The sequence below is a fragment of the Citrus clementina genome, unplaced genomic scaffold, assembly GCF_000493195.1.
Source record: "Citrus clementina cultivar Clemenules unplaced genomic scaffold, Citrus_clementina_v1.0 scaffold_9, whole genome shotgun sequence".
In the NCBI taxonomy this organism is placed as follows: Eukaryota; Viridiplantae; Streptophyta; class Magnoliopsida; order Sapindales; family Rutaceae; genus Citrus; species Citrus x clementina.
In genome coordinates, this window is record NW_006261964.1 from 4,147,618 (window position 1) to 4,166,897 (window position 19,280).

The following is a 19,280-nucleotide window of genomic DNA, read 5'->3' on the forward strand; positions in this document are numbered from 1 at the left end:
TGAGTGGGATCCACGGATTCCCACTCCCACTCTCCCATTTTTTAAGGTGAGTAAACACTGGAGTGGGAGAAATCCACACTCCACACTCCCACTCCATAAAGTAAACACTACCTTAAAGATTTTGAGATATACAGTAGTACTTTGATAAATTTATAATTTTGATTAAATAAAAATTTGACCAACATAATAAATAATATTTTGATAAGTTTATTGAATAATAATTTTTTAAAAAAATTCCATTTTCTTATAAGACCCACTTAAGATATAAATTAATAGTTGCCTAATTTGAAATTAAATCGACGATGTCACATGACTTTTGAAAAATATGTTCCTATTGTTAACTTTTTTAGTTTCTTGAAATTGATTTGAAATTAGATCTCATCTTTTATTCTTTTTGTAATGCAAAATTCTAGTTTGTATTATTGTTTTGCAGCAACCAGAAAGCTCGACTCCATACGTCATCTTTAATATAAAAAAATAAAAACTCTTTAATGATCTAATTACTGTCAATATAAGATAACTAATTACTACAAATATAAGATAACTAACTAATATTCCAGAAAAACATAATAAATGCTAAGTCAAGATAAATAAATACTATATAAACGAGATTATGTTTTCCAAGAATAAGAAACTTTTTTGTTAATTAATAATTTATTAATTTATAGATATATTAATATTTACTAAATTAATAGATTTTCTATGGTCTCAATACTATTAATTTAACGGGATTTTTATAGCGTATGAATTATTAAAGGAAAAGATTTATAATTCATTACACAAAGTAAGTCTAAATTTAAAGTTTTTGAGTACGCTTATACCTTTCGAAAAACAAAAAAGTAGGTTTAACCGATATTTATTTTAATAGTGTGTTTGTAAATAGATATAAATATCTTATTATACTGATATTAATATGTTATTATCGGTGTCCATGCATGTAGATAAAATCTAAATCAAAATCCACCATCTAAAATTAGATATAAATATAAATGTATATAATTATAAATTTGCACATAGATGGACACCCGCCGGATATTTGCCGTCCTTGCTTTTTGGGCTTTACGTTGAAAAATTATTAACATACAGTTTACTTAGGTCTCAATCCTATAAATTTTATAATTCAAGACAGAGAGTTACAGAAGTTGCAATTATAATTTATGATGTCATGATTTTTCTTTCTTTTTCAAGTCAGCGATAATTTGCTCAATTTTATCGTTTTAACTAAGTGATTCCATGTTTAATGTAATAAATTAATTGTTTAAGTCGTGCTGTAAAGTTCATATTAGCCCAAAGTTAATTTCTAGGTAATGGCTTTCCTATCTTGATTTACAAGTCAAAATTAAATAAATTAAATGCTTAACTTAAGTCGTGATGTAAGGTTCATATTAGCACAGTGTTAATTTCAAGGTAATAGCTTTCCTTTCTTAATTTACAAGTCAAAATTAAATGCAAATTAAGTTATTTTGTGATTTGAGGATGACGCACAACTAATATTGTGATATTGTGGACACATTTATTACAAAAATTATAAATTATATTTATTTTTTATGACAAATGAAATTTTTCATAATATCATCGTACTTATATCTTAATTCGACTTATACAGTATACACACACATATATATATGCATAGATACGTACACACACATACACACATGTATGTATTGTTCTCATTGTTGAAACTGAGATTATTTTATGAAATTGGTTCTAGTTAAAAAATATATACATAATTAAAAACAATAAGTTGACACCTCTTTATTTTAAATATAATGTAGAGGACTCGAGTCTCTTTAATAACTGTGAAAGATAATTTAATTTGATGGATTAGTGAGCTTATATGAGTTGGATTTTTTTGAAGTAATTTGTGTATTTTTATAGGCTTATTGGTAAAATATATTTTAATATTGAAATGTTTATAAAAAAAATATATACATAATTTTCAAAATATTCGTGGATGGTCTTCAAAAAATTTTTTTTTTGAAGAGAATTATGATAATTTTTAATTTCTTTTTAAAGATTAACGCGCAGGTGTAGATAGCCTACAAATAACGTTAAGTCTTTTGATGCACTCCACGTCGTAATTTTCTTTTGACCCGCCACAAACTTTGACTGAACTCCACTTTCAAATCCTTGGGCAAAGGTTATTTGCGACCTTCTAACAACTTTCTTAACGACGCCGTTTAGAAAAAGTTCAATCGTAGTGCCGAGTGGAAACCACTGCCGTAGCGGGTAGCTTCCTTCAAATAACTGCAGTACGATTCGTCTAGATCCTAGGGTTTCTTTATTTTTCTCTCTCCCAAATTTTCCATCCTGGAGCGGGCCAGCGGCTTCGAATTTTTCCCTCACTTTCCTTTTCAATTTTCTTTCCTTCATATGCCTTTTCCTCTCAATTTTTCCTCCTCCCAAACAGATCTCAATTTCAACTCTCACACAACTTACCCAAAACCCCTCCTTTTGTTAGCAGGAAAATAGGTCCAAGATTGATCCTTTTGTTTTCTTTAATTCATCAACTGACCAAATGCAGCTAACAAATTCCGTTGAAATCGCTCAGAAATCTCCTGAGGGTCCCATAAAAGAGAAACTTCCATCAGAAGCCAACAAAACCAATAATGAGAAAAACAGCAGTGTTAACGACGACGACGACGACTCAGTCATTGACGTCTCCGGGAAGACCGTTGATTTTCCGTTAATTGAGAGTTACGGTAACAGGGGCGGCGATAATTCGGTCGAGGGCTTGTATTTGTACAAGAATGTGTTGAATTTGATTCCGAAATCGGTGGGTCGATACGAGAAGTTGAGAAATTTGAAATTTTTTGGAAACGAGATAAATTTGTTTCCGTCTGAGGTCGGGAATTTGTTGGGGTTAGAATGCTTGCAGATAAAAATATCGTCACCGGGGGTTAATGGGTTCGCTTTGAATAAATTGAAGGGGTTGAAGGAGCTTGAGCTGAGTAAGGTTCCTCCGCGACCCTCAGTTTTGACGTTGTTGAGTGAGATTGCTGGGCTCAAGTGCCTGACTAAGCTCTCTGTTTGTCATTTCTCTATTATGTTAGTGTTCTTAAACATTTTTACTTTTCGGTGCTTAATTTTTGAATTCTTTTGAGGAAGAAGTAGGAATAGAGAAAGTATGAATCTCTAAATGCTAGGATGTTAAAATGCATTAGAAGTAGAAGTAATACTGGGACTCGCACTGGCGTGATATGACAGGATAAAAAGAGTGTAAATTCAGATTTTCTGAATAGCATATTGAAATTTTGTAGAATAGGCGGGCACATTGGTGTAGTTTTGGTCGAATGAACATAGTTAATGAGCTATATATGTTGATTAACTGGAAGTATTTAATACATGCATATTTTCTTTTGTTGTAGATACCTTCCTCCTGAGATTGGCTGCTTAAGTAATTTGGAGCAGTTAGATCTTTCATTCAATAAGATGAAGTATTTGCCTACTGAAATATGTTATTTGAAGGCTTTGATATCTCTGAAGGTTGCGAATAATAAGTTGGTAGAATTACCTTCTGGTTTATACTTATTGCAAAGACTGGAGAACTTGGACCTTTCGAATAATAGGCTGACTTCATTGGGTTCTCTTGACCTTTGCTTAATGCACAACCTTCAGAATTTGAACCTTCAGGTACATGTCAATAACTTATAATTAAGATCAATCATTTCGTCATAATCAGTAAGGATTTAATTAGACATTACTGATTTTGTTATGGTTCATTTCATTCCTGTTATTCAATTTGAATGGATTAGGAAGAGCGTATTAAATGTTTGCTTGTCAAATACTTTTTTTTTTCTTGAATTTTTAATCTAGCAAAATTCATTTGCTATTTGTCCTTTATACAATTATTCCTTATACAGAATTTGCTCTTTTGGCTAGGAATTACTGTTTCCATTCCTTAGGGCTGAATCTTCTTTTATATAGGTTGCTAACATTGGCGGATGTATGATATCTTAAAGATCTACACATATTTATGCATGGATGCAAGACTTATATATACCTGGAATCTCTTATCAAGTTTTGGCCACCATTAATTTGGGCTTATGGTTGGTTTTTGATTTTTTTTTTTTTGGGGGGGGGGGGGGGGGGGGGGGGGAATGTGAAGCCAGTAAATGTATTAATGATGAAAAACCAAAACAATTAGAATCTATTCGGCCTTATGTTTGGTTCTGAATCAAAGACTTTGATTGATTTTTGGTATAATGGAAATTGGGCTTCTCCCAAGTCTTATTTTTATCTCCCTTTTCTAGTTCATTATATATCTCCCACTTTTCCTTTTCACATTTCTATTTCATTGCCCCATATTTGTGCCTATCTTCTTGGGGTTTTCACTTTGGCCAGTACAAGTAGAGTCTTAAATTTGCACCTTTCACCGAATTATCTGCTACATTCTTATTTATCTGTTTTAATGCTATACTTAAGATTGTTGAAGTGCTATAGAATTTTTAATTAGAAAAGATTGCTTCTTGTCCTTTTAGTCTTTACTGGTTTAGTGGAGCAGATGTTTGGTCGTCATTCGATCTGGATTTATCATATCACTTCTTTCCTCTGTTACTTAAACTGATGTAGTACTTAAGTTGATAGCTGCTTGTGGTTTGCACATTATATGAAGAACTATGATAATGAAAATGATTATTTTATTGGCTTTGGTTCTATTTGTACTTCTGCTCATGCATTTCTATTTGTTTCTCAGATTTGTTATGGAAAGCAGTAATCCTGTGGGTTGGTCATGATAACTTGGCTAATTTTTGCATAGAGCTTTTCTGGTTTCTATATCTAATTTTTTTTTTGTCTGTTTCTGATTTTTTCATGTGTGTTCCAGTACAATAAGCTTCTAAGTTATTGTCAAGTACCTTCATGGATATGCTGTAATTTAGAAGGAAATGGCAAAGACTCATCCAATGATGATTTCATCAGTTCCTCGGCAGAAATGGATGTATATGAAGGCCCGATGCTGGAGAATGATGGAAATGTTTCTTTTAGTGGTAAGGCCTGTGAAGTTTCCTTAATTTTTTCTCCTTTAAATCCTTTTTAGATACCATCTTTTCTATTTTTCATTTTTTAATTTGACTTTTCATTATTGCTTATATGTGAAGCTGATCTTATGTTAGCAGAAAGTGATGCAGGTTCCCGTCACACCTCGTCTAGCATATCAACTGTATCCTCCTCAAACAGTAGATCTCTGACAGCTCGAAAGTCAAGTAAGCAGTGGAAGCGACATCATCTGCAACAGAGAGCTCGACAAGAACGTTTAAACAACAGCAGGAAGTGGAGAGGTGAAGGACACGCACAGACATCAATGAAGGAAGGTCAAAGATACAAATCGGGCAATTTAGATGCCTTGGCCTCTGAAACTCCTTCAGAAGAAGCATCAGACATCATAGGCCTGGATGATGATGATAAGCAATTACTTTCTCCAGAGGCTGAAAGTGAAAATTTGCTTTTAAGTGTTGAAGATGATAAAATCAGATCCGGCACAGGGTTACATGTAGAGAATTGTTCGTGTGCTGGTCTTGAGTCTACAGGAAAAGAGGGTAATGATGAATGTTCCAAGCATGATTCATCTTCACTCTCTACAGCAAATGGAGCTACTGAGCAGGATGAAGGTTCATCTTCTGAAAATTCTAAAGCTGTTTGTAAGACAAAGAGGCATTCTGACAGGGATCTTGATAATCCCAAGCCATGCAAATCCCGAAAATCGATGGGGGAGAACTCCAATGCATCACAGAAATATAGTAGTGTCTCTTTTTGCAGCATTGAGGATCGTCTGCCAGATGGTTTTTATGATGCCGGACGTGACCGGCCCTTCATGCAGTTGACAGGTTATGAGCAAACTCCGCATCTCGACTCCCGTGAAGTCATCCTTGTGGACAGGTTTATTTTTTATACCTAATATTGAGAGTGTCATTACTTTTTTATTATCGTCATGATGGACATATCATATGCAACTGACCATGTGGTTTTATTTGTTTATCTATTTTAGAAAAAGTGATGAAGAGTTGGATGCAATTGCTCTTTCTGCTCAAGCTTTAGTACTTCATTTAAAGCAGTTGAATGGTTTAACCAAAGATGGGGTTATAGAACCTGTTGATAATCTGCAGATAGCATTGTTGCTTGCTCTTTTTGTATCAGATCATTTTGGAGGCAGTGACAGAAGTGGTATTGTTGAAAGGACACGAAAAACTGTATCTGGTTCAAATTACAGGAAGCCTTTTGTTTGTACTTGTTCTACTGGGAACAGCGACAGTGCTAACACTTCCCAAAAACAGATTTTGGATGCTGTAGAAGATATAGTTTTATCTGATCTCTGTGAAAAATCTCTGCGTTCTATTAAGTCAAAGCGAAATTCTGTTGTAGTTCCTATAGGGAGTGTGCAGTTTGGTGTCTGTAGACACCGAGCAGTGCTTTTGAAGGTAATTGTTTCACTGTATTTGTGTTTCTACACTTCTATGTTTCAATCTGCTTGTTTATGTCTTCATATCTTAGTCCTTATAATCTGATACAAATTCAATTGCTCTAGTATCTATGTGATAGGGTTGAACCTCCTGTTCCTTGCGAGCTTGTTAGGGGTTACTTGGATTTCCAACCACATGCGTGGAATACCATCCTTGTTAAGAAGGGTGATTCATGGATTCGCATGATAGTCGATGCATGCCGTCCACATGATATAAGAGAAGAGGCAGATCCAGAATATTTTATTAGGTAATTCTCTTCTGTTTTGTCGTATATGGTTCTGGGAATTCACTTCATTTTTAAAGATGATCTGTGCCTCTTGTACTGTCTTAGCAGTTTATCGGTATGTTGTGAATCAGATTTCATAAGCAGATACTCCCTTTGTGCATCATACTCTGTTTAAAATTTAGATTTTTTTATTGTTTGATCTGTTGTCAGTTTATACCATCTGATTTGAAAGTCCGTACGCCTAAAATGTTCCGAAGTATGCATGATTAGTGATTACTAGTAGTGTGATTATTTACTTGTGTCTGTGGGTGCATTTACTAGCTTACTGCATTATTTGGAGTGGCTTAGTTCACTCTGGCTGACTTAAGAGTATGCCCATTGAGTCCCATATAGAAATTTATATGCTGAGATACTTTACTATGAGAATCCATCTTGCTCTACCTCTTTAACTGTATGTGTATCAAAAAGAGCTATTATGACGATAATGATATGCAAAAACCATCTTAGCTTATATGTCATTTTATGCCTCCACGTCTAATCAATTGTATTTTTGAATTTAATTACTCATTAAGAAACGAAGACACAGGGTTGCTGTGGACTGTTGTATTTTGCTATGGTCTCTTATGGATATGTTTTGTTGTTTCAGGTACATTCCTCTCTATAGGACAATAGCTCCTTTTTCAACTGAAAGTGATCACGGTCCTTGTTCTGGTCTTGATCCTGGTTCTTTTCCCTCCCTGAGCTCCTGTGATGAAGCTGGGAAATCAGTTTCAAGTTCTCTTTTTCGGTGCAAATTTGGATCAGCTGATGCTGCAGCAAAGGTTTCTCCCATAATATTCTTATCAGTCTTATTTTTTAATTAAGTAGAATTTCCAACTCATCCTTCTTTTGCTCTTTCCACATAATTATTTTTAGTCAATGATTGTCGGTGAATTCAAATAGCTATTGTCCATAGGCTTATACTATGATTTTGACCTATCTCTATTAAAAATTTAAGAAAATTAAAAAAATTTAGATAATTATAGTCCATGTGTTTAACTTATGATTTAACATATCCCTTATGCAAAGATAAGTTATTTCTAGCTGTATTGTCCCGGAAATATGTGCAGAGAACGCAAGCACAAGGTTGAAAGAATCTCTTCTTTTTTTCCCCTCTTCTCCAGTTTTGACCAAGTACATCTAGAAAAAGTATTGTCTCATCAGTTCAGTATAACTCCTGATGTGTCTTCCTCTTTTAGTTAATTTTATATATATATATATATATATTTTTTAAAGAGCACACCTTAATAATATGGTTGAAGCAGGTAGTAATTTTACATTGCTTATGGTTTCAGGTGCATACCTTAAAGGTTTGTGGGAGTTCAGCTGATGAAATCAGAAACTTTGAATATAGTTGTTTAGGAGAAGTGAGAATGTTGGGTGCTCTGAGACATTCCTGCATAGTAGAAATGTATGGGCATAAGATATCTTCCAAGTGGCTCCCTTCGGCAGATGGAAATCCAGAGCATCATTTGTTACAGTCTGCGATTTTCATGGAGTATGTTAAGGGGGGATCTGTGAAGGTAATAAGCCATTTTATTTGCTTTGAGTTACTGCTGTTGATTAACTTTTGATAGATGCCTTACTGTTTTTCCTCCTTGTTGTGTAACAGAATTATATAGAGAAGCTATCAGAAACTGGTGAGAAACATGTATCAGTGAAGTTGGCATTGTTTATTGCTCAAGATGTTGCAGCAGCATTGGTAGAGTTGCATTCAAAGCATATTATGCATCGTGACATAAAAAGTGAAAACATATTGATTGATCTGGAGAGGAAGAAAGCTGACGGAAAGCCTGTTGTGAAGCTCTGTGATTTTGATAGAGCAGTGCCTCTGCGGTCTTTTTTGCACACATGCTGTATTGCTCATAGGGGGATACCTGCTCCAGACGTTTGTGTTGGAACACCACGGTGGATGGCTCCAGAGGTTTTGCGGGCAATGCATAAACCAAATCTATATGGACTAGTAAGTTCTTCCTTATTCTGTCAGTTTAAGGTGGAGTCTAAATTGATAATCTGCTTGGTAATATTTCCTCAGTTTCGTTATTTGAAATTATTCTACCATTTTTTTCCTGCTGAAAGGAGCACCTTCTACCACTATCTGACATGATATGCGCATGTCCTCTGTCTAATTGGTTATATTGGGCACAAAAATGCTGTTGATATGTTTATGTAAAGATTAACTTGAGTTTGTATACAAAGCAATAGCTGGCATATATAATTTAGGATGGAAAATGAAATTCATTGGAGGAGAATTTTGTATGCGTATATAGACTGTTTACTAACAGCTGGAATTTGTTGCCTCTAATTAAAGAGCTGGGATTAATAGAAATTTGATAAGCTTTTAATGAAAGATTGAATGGACTTTGAGACGAAATGAAGTTATGTGCGGCTTGGGTATTGTGTAAACATTCTGTTATACTTCCACGTAGTGGATAGATCATCTGTTGCTGAATTTTTGCAATGGGTTTTTTTCCCCCCCTCCATATGCAATGGTGATGCAGCAATGGCTATCTATTTTTGGTACATGAATTTTCCTTCTAGAACATTAGGCCCTTGTAAAATATATTGAAACCAAACATTCCCTAAGAATGAACTCCTTATTTTGGCATTCAGCTTCCATTATTATCAGTGTTTTCTTGAAATTGATTTTGGTTTTCTGTAATTTTAAAGTCTTTCCAATGTGGCTGCAGGAAGTTGACATATGGTCCTATGGATGCCTGCTGCTTGAGTTGCTGACTCTGCAAGTCCCATATATGGGGTTGTCTGAACTAGAGATTCACGATCTTATTCAGGTCTCTCTCTCTCTCTCTGCATGTATCTATCTAGCTCTCTATATTCTCCCCCTGTGTGTGTATTGTGTTTAAGGAAAAGGAAATCTTGTGTAAATTATTTAAGATACTCTGATATGAGTCTTGTTACTCAAATCAATTATGTTAAAATGCCAGATGCTTAAATAATAGAGAAAGTGTCATTTGGATTAAGCTATTCATGGGCTCTTGATTGTCAAGTGAGGTTGGATATGACCTTTGAATTTGCTTGGAACTTATATTATATTTGAGAATAAAACAAAAATGTCATGGTCCTGATTTTTATTAAGCTTCCACTTCTTACTAATGTTGACACTGATGATTCTTGTATCACTATGTTAAAACTTTTTTGGTTGAACTTTTCTGCAATATCACTTGGCTAAACTCAATAATAAATAAGCGATACCTATACTTCTATTGTATATTCATATGTATATTGACATGTGGTTTTTTAAATGTGAAAATTCATCATATTTTGTTTAAGTTAATAAGAAGTTTATTGCTTCTGATCATTGCAGATGGGTAAGCGCCCGCGGCTAACAGATGAACTGGAGGCCCTAGGATCGTGCCATGAGCATGAAGTCGCTCAATCCGGCTCAGGGTTTGAGAAACCGGAGGCAGAATTAGAAACACTTAGTTTCCTTGTTGATGTGTTTCGCCGTTGTACGGAGGAAAATCCAACAGAACGTCCTAAAGCTGGAGATCTATATGAAATGTTCGTTGCACGCACAAGTAGTTCAATCAGTTCAAGGAGTTAGGAGCCAGTGCAGATTCTCATATGCGTGACTATCCTGCCCCATTCCCAAATTTTTGTAGCCCTAGGATGCTCCAACATTCACTGTAAAATTTTATTCTTTTCGGGATCAACTTGTGGGTTTACTTGAGTAATTTTATTTACCTCAATTGTAGTGGTTAGATTTTGATTTAGCAGGCTGTATCACATTTTCTGTACCAATAATGTCCAGGGGTTGGGTGCATGCGGCAGAGCATGTATCTAATATCCAACATCTGTAAATTTTGTAGTTATTTTTCCCCCTTTTCAAAAGCTGTAGATCTATATATTTTTTTTTCTTCTTTAAATTAATCCAACAAGGAAGTTGTACCATTCTCAGGTATCACTTTATTTGTTCACAATAAGTTGTCTCAATTAAGTTAAAATATTCTCCCTTATTATTATTATTATTACTTTCCCTTTCTCTTCAATTGCAGCTTTTAAAATTGTCATTGGCATCTGTTATGTAAATTTTGCTGGGATCTCTGCTAAATTTTTTAATGAGTTATGTGATCACCTCATCGATTGGGATTGAACTTCTAAATCAATTCAACAAGCTTTTTTCGTGCTTAGTTGGGTATTTGCTAGCAAATAATATTACAGGTTAACAAGAAATTGTTAAAAGGTGTTAAATTTGGGGTTAGGTGACCTTAATCAATTAGAAGCAGCATGACCTCATTAGTGACGTAATCGTCTATTCTCCCATTTGGTCAATAAACTTTATAATAATTGATAATAATGAGTAAGAGTTACTGAGTTTGAATAGTTGTTAGTTTTCTGTAGAAATAATGTTTTGTGGAAATAATATTTTTTGTTGTGCATATATAATAATTGATAATTAAGATAAATATTTTTATTTCATATCAACATTATTGGTATCAATATTAATCTCTTTAAATTCTTTGATTTTATTTCCTAATTGAATAAATATAATTTTAGATTTCTATAATATATGTGAGGGTATATATGAAAATGTAATAAGTGTAAAATAAATTCTCAAAATCAAATTGAAAAGCCTCAATGTGGTGATTTTGACTAAAGTGATTTTTCAAAAAAATTACTAAATACTAAAATTAACTTTTAACTTTTCAATTACTTTTGAACTTCCCACAAGTAATTTCGAACGGGCCCTAAGAATGTCATTAGTAAAATTATCTCATTATATTTATAAAATATTAATTTAAAACAAATTAGAAATTCTCATATCCCATAATATCTAGGCTGCATTCACTTTGAAATAAATAAATCTTCTCCCACCAACGCACATGCGAGATTTGAAAGGTAATGTATATATGTGGGTGGCTTCCGCTTTCGAATCCTTTCTGATGAATGGAAAAGAAGGTGACTAAGATACACATAGTGGGTGGGGTGGTGGTGGTCTTGGGAACCCAAAACAACAGACAAGTGAAGTGAGTAATACTGTAATAGTAGTAGTAGTAGTACCATCATATGTATGTAACTATCCAAGTCTACCTGTGGGTTAGAAGTGCATGACAATAGCTACTATCTAGCCTTCCAAAAATGAATTGGGTAGTATCTGCTTGTATCCTCCCACAGTGTGCTGGTGTTGCCTATTTTGTGACTATAAAATGTATGCTTCTGAGAGAGAGTAAATGTTCCCTAAATTGTACGCAAGGGACCACTCCAGCTTAGCTAGCTAACCCCCCCATTCAAACCCAAGTGGCTTTAACCCTTGCTCAAAACAGGAAATCAGAAAGCAGAGCTTTTAATAACTTAGGCTCTATGTAACAGGTATTAATATTAGATACCTCTCTCTACAGCTTACACTTCGCATATACAAACACCAAGAGAATCACATCCCTGCAGGAATATCTATATATATATATAATATTTGTTGTACAGGGAGTGGGGGGCCAAGTCTTTGCATTTGCTTGTGAAACTCTCCCTCTTGCAGCAGTTAAAATGCGTGTTTTGACGCATCTCTAGGCATCATTCATTCTGCTTGGCGCCCACTGCTGCATGTGCCCCTTGTTTGCTATCCAATTCCACGGTTAATTTTTTCTGGTATCTGCTAAGCTAAATTAATAACTGTGATGTTAATATATATGTATATGTATATGTATATATATTAGGTGTAAGTGTCCGATCGCCTCATGCCCGCTTGTGTTTTATTTTGATTCTCTCGCTATATGATTGACTAATTCCAATCAAAACCTTAGTGATCGAATGTAGGAATAAACGAGGTGGTACGTTCATCCAACCTAAGTTTAATTTTCTTTAACAATCTGAAGTGAAGTTTGTGGAAACAAAAAAAGGCTCTGAGGAGAGGAAGTTTAAGGTTAACGGCAGGTGATGATAATTCCAAGTCTAGTGTTAAGAAGCTAAAGGTTATTGAATGAGCAAATGGATGAGCATGGGGAGGAAGATAGCAGAGGACTTTCGTGAAGGCTTCCAAAATAAGTGATGTAACTAAAAAACTAGCGCGCTGACAGCACGCCTCTGCGCAGCAAACTGGACCACAATAAACAAAGTTGTAGTTGATGAGGCCAAAAATGTGTTATATGTATATAAATATATCTCAGGCTCAGCAAATTAGCATCACCACTCGCCCATGTTAGACGCCTCTTTCACAGGCGTGGTCCAGTTACTCCAGTGCTGCCGCCCTTCTGTAATTAAGAACAAGTTATATTTTGTTTTAGAGATGCGTTAGAAACCTTTAAATAAGAATTGATGCATGGCTTAATTGGTTGACGAATGACTAAAACTTAAGGATGTATAGAAAAATTTGGAGTTTTTATAATAGAGAACTGAAGCGCTTGTAAAACCATTAATGATTTCATTTTCTAATCATTCATGTTGCTGAATACCTTATTCAAGAAGTACTAATTTTTTATCCAATCGCAATGAAAATATAGAAAAAGGCAAAGTTTTTTATGATATATACACTAGAACCAGTTCAGTTATTAATAAAGTGAATAAAAATATACTATTTGTTAAAATCTCTCTTGAAATTCAAAATCGGCATTCTCCCATTCCGGTCATTGAATTGTCAATCTTCTATTTAATTCTTTAAAACCACGTATCATGCTTCGGTTTTGGTGAAATATGATGAATTGATAGCTCCTGTTATATATAGATTTGCCCGAAATGAGACCGGGATATCTTGCACAATTTAATTTTATCTCTAAGAAGTTAGGAATACCATAAGAAATTAATTTATCTTCTTAATTCTAGACATCTACTAAATTAACTTATATACTCTAGATCATTTTTTTTTTATCTCACTAATAAATTTGCTCTTTTAATACGTAATTTTAAGATACACAACAATAGATTAACATTATCTGTAATAATCCCTAAATTTAAAGTGTCTCTCTCTTTTTTTCCTTTTTTACCTTAAAAGAGAATAACATCTTTGTCTTTCATTTTTTTTTTTTGCCGCCGGGGGAGTGTGGTTGCATGCCATAGCATTGCCTTTGATAAAGTCTCATGACGGTTTTACTTTTTTAGCACAAGATTCATCAATAAATTTGAACTAATTAAAAATCTACCAAATTGAGCTCCTTTACAATTAAGCCTAGAAACTTAGGGGTATTCAATAAAGTGATTCAAGACCACGTCATTATTACATGAGAGTAGGGCAAGTTGAAAGGGTAATGCGAAATACAGAAAAAGTCTCCATAAGCATATATCCGAGATTATTATTAAGATTATTATAGAAATTGATGTTCTCTCTGTAATGTTTTTGGCCTTTTTTTTCACTTAACTGCTTACATTTTTTTTGTTGGTATATTAAAACATTTGGTATTCAGATTCGAGCCAAGTAGGACCGAGTGGCAAAGCTCTCCCAACAAGTATTTAACGCAGCATCATTCCCAAATCTCGAACCTTGGTTAAGATAGAGCAACCTCATGCCAACCGATCTATGCGCTTGATGGTACTGCTTACTTTTTTTTAAGACACCTCATTATTACTCTCTGTCTCTCTCTATAAATATATAGCTAAGAATTGACCCCCATTACAAAACGATTCGTTAAAAGAGGTAAAGTGGCAATCTCCTAAAGATATTATATAGCGATATACCTTAAAGTGAAGGAATACAACACGTCAGATACAAAACATCAGATCAAATCGAAGAGAAAGCTCGTAATTTGTTGTTGGATATAAACCTTATATTGATTTAACGTGGCAACTTATACTTTAGAATAGATGCTAGTGATTTATTTTAATATTTAGTTCACAATGATCAAATTTATAATAAACAATGGATATATACTCTAGACATTTGTTAATTAATCAATTCTTTGCTAGGCTTATGAAATTCTGTTAATTATGCATATCATATCAAACACATGATTTTCCGCCACTGACACTTGGATTATGAGGGAGATATGAATCCAGATGGAACTCAGATATTCGATATCTAGAATAATGACCATATCTTCTCCTACATATAACAATTTGCTACAAGTGCCATTAAATTATTTGAAGTCAAACATTTGAGGACCCGTCTCTGTCTCTGTGTGGGTGTGTGTAAGAATCTAAATATGGAGAATATAAGCCATAACCCCGCCGCCCTAGGCCAAGGTAGCTAGAATATATAACCTAGCTTGGTCATATTGAGAAATATATATTTTCTGAATTAGATTAATGTCAAGTATTTATTGGCTAACTGTTATACAGATTCAAGGAACTTTCCTAGGGTAGTTTGAAGGATATATCCACCAAACGAATATGTTCAAAGTAAAAAAAAAGGTTCAAAACCAATTATATATAGAGGTTTTAAAAAATATTAAGTATTCCATACATCTTTCCAAAATCTCCAGAGGATAAGCAAATCTCACCAGATTTTAGAATACTAATTAATGATCATTATATGTTCATCTTATTGATCTGTTTCGGAATTAAGCATTATTCTGGAGAGCGGCTGCTGTTGCGCAAGTGTTGGTTCCATCATCACACCTAGAGCTAGGGAACAAAACTAAATTAATAGCTACTGGATTTCTAAGTAATTAACATGATCTCAAAAGTTTAAACATAATAAAGGTCATTTTCTTGATTGCCTATCAAATATTTGTTTCTAACAACTAGTGTTTGAGTAGCTGGCACCAATGTGATGCAGGACTAGCAAGTATCAACATTTGGCAAACGTTCGTAAAGAAAAGGCCAGCTCAATGCACAAAGAAGAGATGCTTTTAAGGTATCGGATTAATTGCATATCTCTTAATATCACATACAAAAACAAATATATATACCGAAACAGAAAGAGAGGGATTCGCGAGATTTCATATGGTCCCCATATGAGATTACAGTTAAAACGTTCAAAGAAACTTATTCAGTATTTTTTAACAATCCAAATTCACTCTTATATTACTATATCTTTCGAAGAAAAGACAATTTTATCATAAACCAAAGTGAATTATGTGAATAAATAAAATTACATCCATTTGTTATTAAATACTATGTCATAAATAATAAAACTTATCAAAAGCATGTACTACTTTTGAGACTTGCACCACTCTTAACATTGTAGTCTACCAACATTACTTTATGACACATCTGATTATTAATTTCCTTAGAAGCATATTAACTAATAACCATCCCAAATTAACCTTAAATTAGATTATTTTCTTCTCTCATCTTCTTTTATGTGTGAACCTTATGCAACATATAAGAAACCATGCAAAATGGTCCCCTCATAAAACAAGTAGCGTTTACGCACTCTTTTGGCTCATGGTTGATTCCTCTTTCTTCTTCTAGAGAGAAAGAGAAAGAGAAGAAAGGGAAAGAGTAAGGGTCCCCTACAACTCACAGGCCCCAACCTAAAAGTTATTAATGCTCTTACAATATATATGGAAACACTCACTAACCTGTCTGCAAACTGCATGGAGCCTAAGCCTTGGCGTGACAATATTCAATTTGCAATCACCTGGGACCACGCTTAGCTTATTACAATCTCTTACATAATTTTGTTTTTATTTAATATTTTTAAAACTTTAGCTTTTCAGTCCCCCTATACTAAAAATTCCATCAAATTGATAATTACCCTCTGATCCTCTCCCCTCGTCCATCTATTTATACACCCTTTTATCCTCTCTTCTCTTCATCACCTCGAGCAAGAATCAAATGTGTTTGCGTGCCCTAGTAGGCACAGCCTACTGGAGGATGCACATTATGTTATCGGGCACCACTATCAGATGAAGCTGCCAGCATGATCTTAACTTTCCTCCTTTGCTCGAGGAATGATACAGATCATGCGGCAGTTTCACCTGTTCGTTGGTTGCACGAAATTACGAGTCCAGTTATATTTTAATTCCATTTCTACATATGTCCTTACATGACTACTGTAGGGTAAGTGATGATTTTCTTGTAAATGATTTTGGCTCATCAGGGAATTAGGTTTCATTTTTCTTTTTGTTTTTACTAATATTTTGCTTCTTTTATGTACAGTGTTTTATTGATTATTGTGTTTTCATCATTTCTTTTCTCATGTGAAACTTGAGTAGTAGTCCTAGGTTTGTGTTAGGGTTTTCACTTTTTGAGTGATAGGAATTTTGGGTCTCGGGGCACTTCGATGAGTTCAAAAATATCCCTCTAATTACTCTTTTTCTTTGGTGATCGAGCTATGACATAATTCTTTAATCTTCTGTACAGTATTTTGTTGGTTAAATCGGGTATGAATCTCTTAAATTGCTTTGCATAAGATACAAATTTGAACACCATATCTTTTTCTTTCTTTTTTTTCCTTTTTTGGTTTAGAGGATTTTTAGAATACCGATTTGGGAGTAAAAAGTTTTTCAATTTGCTAGGGTTTCCATGGTGGGTTTAAAACCCTAAGTTTTTCCATTTGCTAGGGTTTCCATGGTGGGTTTTTCATTCTTATCCGGACTACAATAGAATTGATGAGAAAGCACAGGGGAGACATCTTGAGCTTTACTTAGACGCTTGCCCCTTAAAGATTAAGACTAATTACAAAGTGGCTCGAACAAGTGATTCAACTAGATAACTCAGACAAAGATTAAATATGAACTTTTGAACATTAATTTCCTCAAATGTTTTTTGAGACTTCCATTTTTTTTCTTCTTCTTCAGTGATAAACTCCTCTGGTTAAGTTTGTGTGTTTGTCAGTCAGTCTGTGTCTCTGTGTGTGTGAGAGAGAGAGAGAGAGAAGATTATGCTTCCTTAAATGTAAATATAGATTTGTCAGGCGTATCATCAAAATTGTAGCTGTGGTGAAAAAGCAGATCTCTACACATAATCTTTCTTCTCAAGCAAAGCAAATGTTCATGAAAACAGTACGTGGAATAGAGAAGCAAGCTGCAAATGATCATCACACTGCAATGGAATAGTGAGTTTGTCCTATGTAAAACCATTTAAACTCAATAGCAAATCTGTTTTTTTTTTTTTTTTGGTTTCAATTCAAAATTAAACAGAATTCAGAATTTCGAAAATGTATGTATGAATTACAAACTACTGCTGCCGCTAGCTAGCTTTCTCTCTGACCAAGAAGTTAATTTGCTTTCTGCTTTCTCCTTTATTGATGGTGTTTTGTAAGAAGCTCCTTGTGGGCAAGATTCCATGTAGCCATCATATAAGTACACAAATAATCGAAAAAATGTCATCACTTTGATTTTCCCAAGTTATTATTTCCAGGGTTTTGATCTGTCAGCAATCATATTCATGAATAAGGCTAGCTAGCTAGCTAGGTGGAGGATTCTTGGAGGATGAGTGCTTGTTACATGCCATTTAAGGATGTTCTTGGGAAGAACACTAGTGTTAGGCACTGGCATTATAATCATTTTAATTTGTTGCATTTCTGGATCAATTGTTGAAAGCGAGATATCAGTAAAAGCAAGTGAATTTTTTGTGTGTGTATTAAAGAGAGTTGATGTGTAAGAGAATCAATTTTTTTTTCTTCTTTTTCAGAATTGTAGTAGTTATCTGCTATATATGCTACTTTGTTGCAAAATTGATAATTTATGAAGTGTAATGCATACTTAAAAACACTGCTTTGTTTCTTTTCTTAAATACCTTGCCCATGTTCACTTGATTTGTATATTGTTTAATTTGATAATAATGCAACTGGATTTCAAATTTCGAGTTAAATCCATTTGAGTTGCAAATTAGGTCAAATATTGAATTCAAGAGAAAATACTACAAGAAGCTCTTACTATTCATTGCCATCTTTGGAAAATTTCAGTTTCTGGAAATATTTTGAGTGCTTACATACACATAGGACTAACTTATCAAAACAAATTGAGGAGGCTTAAACCAGTTCAATGCTGGATTTATGCTTCTGTTCAAAGAATTAAACGCGTTTACATATGTATGAGCATATGAGATATCAAAAGCTTTGTACTTGCATATCCCCATGAACACACACCAGGCTTAAATATTCACGTGTATATATGCTATCACCTGTGTTTAATTTTCTTCTACGTATATGATCATGAATGAGCATATGAGATATCAAAAGCTTCAATCACGAACTAATCCATCTTGTTTAGTTAGTTTTGTCATATGCCAACTTGCAAGTCTCGATCAAGCTATTAGATGAACAATCCTTATTGGGTGCATATGTCTGGATTTTGTAACATACGGATTCAGCTAATTATTGAAGTTTGTAATTATTTGTCATTTGTATTTTTATAAAGTCCAGACGTTCACACCTCATAGTTGTTATGAGGTGTAAATCGAAGAAAGAAATCATCCCGCCTTAATGGACGACAAGAAGAAATTGTGAGTTCATGCATAAATCGAAGACCAATCTTTCAACAGTGAAACTAAGAACCCAAAAATAAAAATAAATGTTTACCTCAGTTTCTTATTTGATCACCTTTTATGTTATTAGCTAGAACTAGGGTTTTGAGGGAGCTGTGGAAATTGTATTGAGATTTACACCAAGCTACAGTTTCAATCTCATGAATGATGCATAAAATACAAGATGGAATTAGCTAATGTTCCATTCTAGGCAAGTGTTGCTGTTGCATCATGGTGACTGAAATATAACTTTGAGG

The 19,280-nt window shown here is 34.0% G+C and overlaps 1 protein-coding gene across 4 annotated transcripts; it reads left to right on the forward strand.

The window, feature by feature from the left end:
- Positions 1-2,189: 2,189 nt before the first annotated feature.
- On the forward strand, positions 2,190-10,656 carry LOC18031948. Of its 4 annotated transcripts, none has more exons than XM_024181094.1 (11): positions 2,190-3,048; positions 3,369-3,633; positions 4,826-4,988; positions 5,100-5,877; positions 5,987-6,416; positions 6,524-6,705; positions 7,331-7,505; positions 8,019-8,246; positions 8,336-8,686; positions 9,414-9,515; positions 10,049-10,656. In XM_024181094.1, exons 1-11 carry the CDS (start codon positions 2,519-2,521, stop codon positions 10,286-10,288), a joined length of 3,444 nt encoding a protein of 1,147 aa, XP_024036862.1. In that variant the 5' UTR covers positions 2,190-2,518; the 3' UTR covers positions 10,289-10,656. The 4 variants fall into 4 exon arrangements, with proteins under 4 accessions (XP_024036862.1, XP_024036867.1, XP_024036871.1 ...); XM_024181099.1 differs by having other exon boundaries at positions 5,115-5,877; XM_024181103.1 differs by having other exon boundaries at positions 5,118-5,877.
- Positions 10,657-19,280: the final 8,624 nt, after the last annotated feature.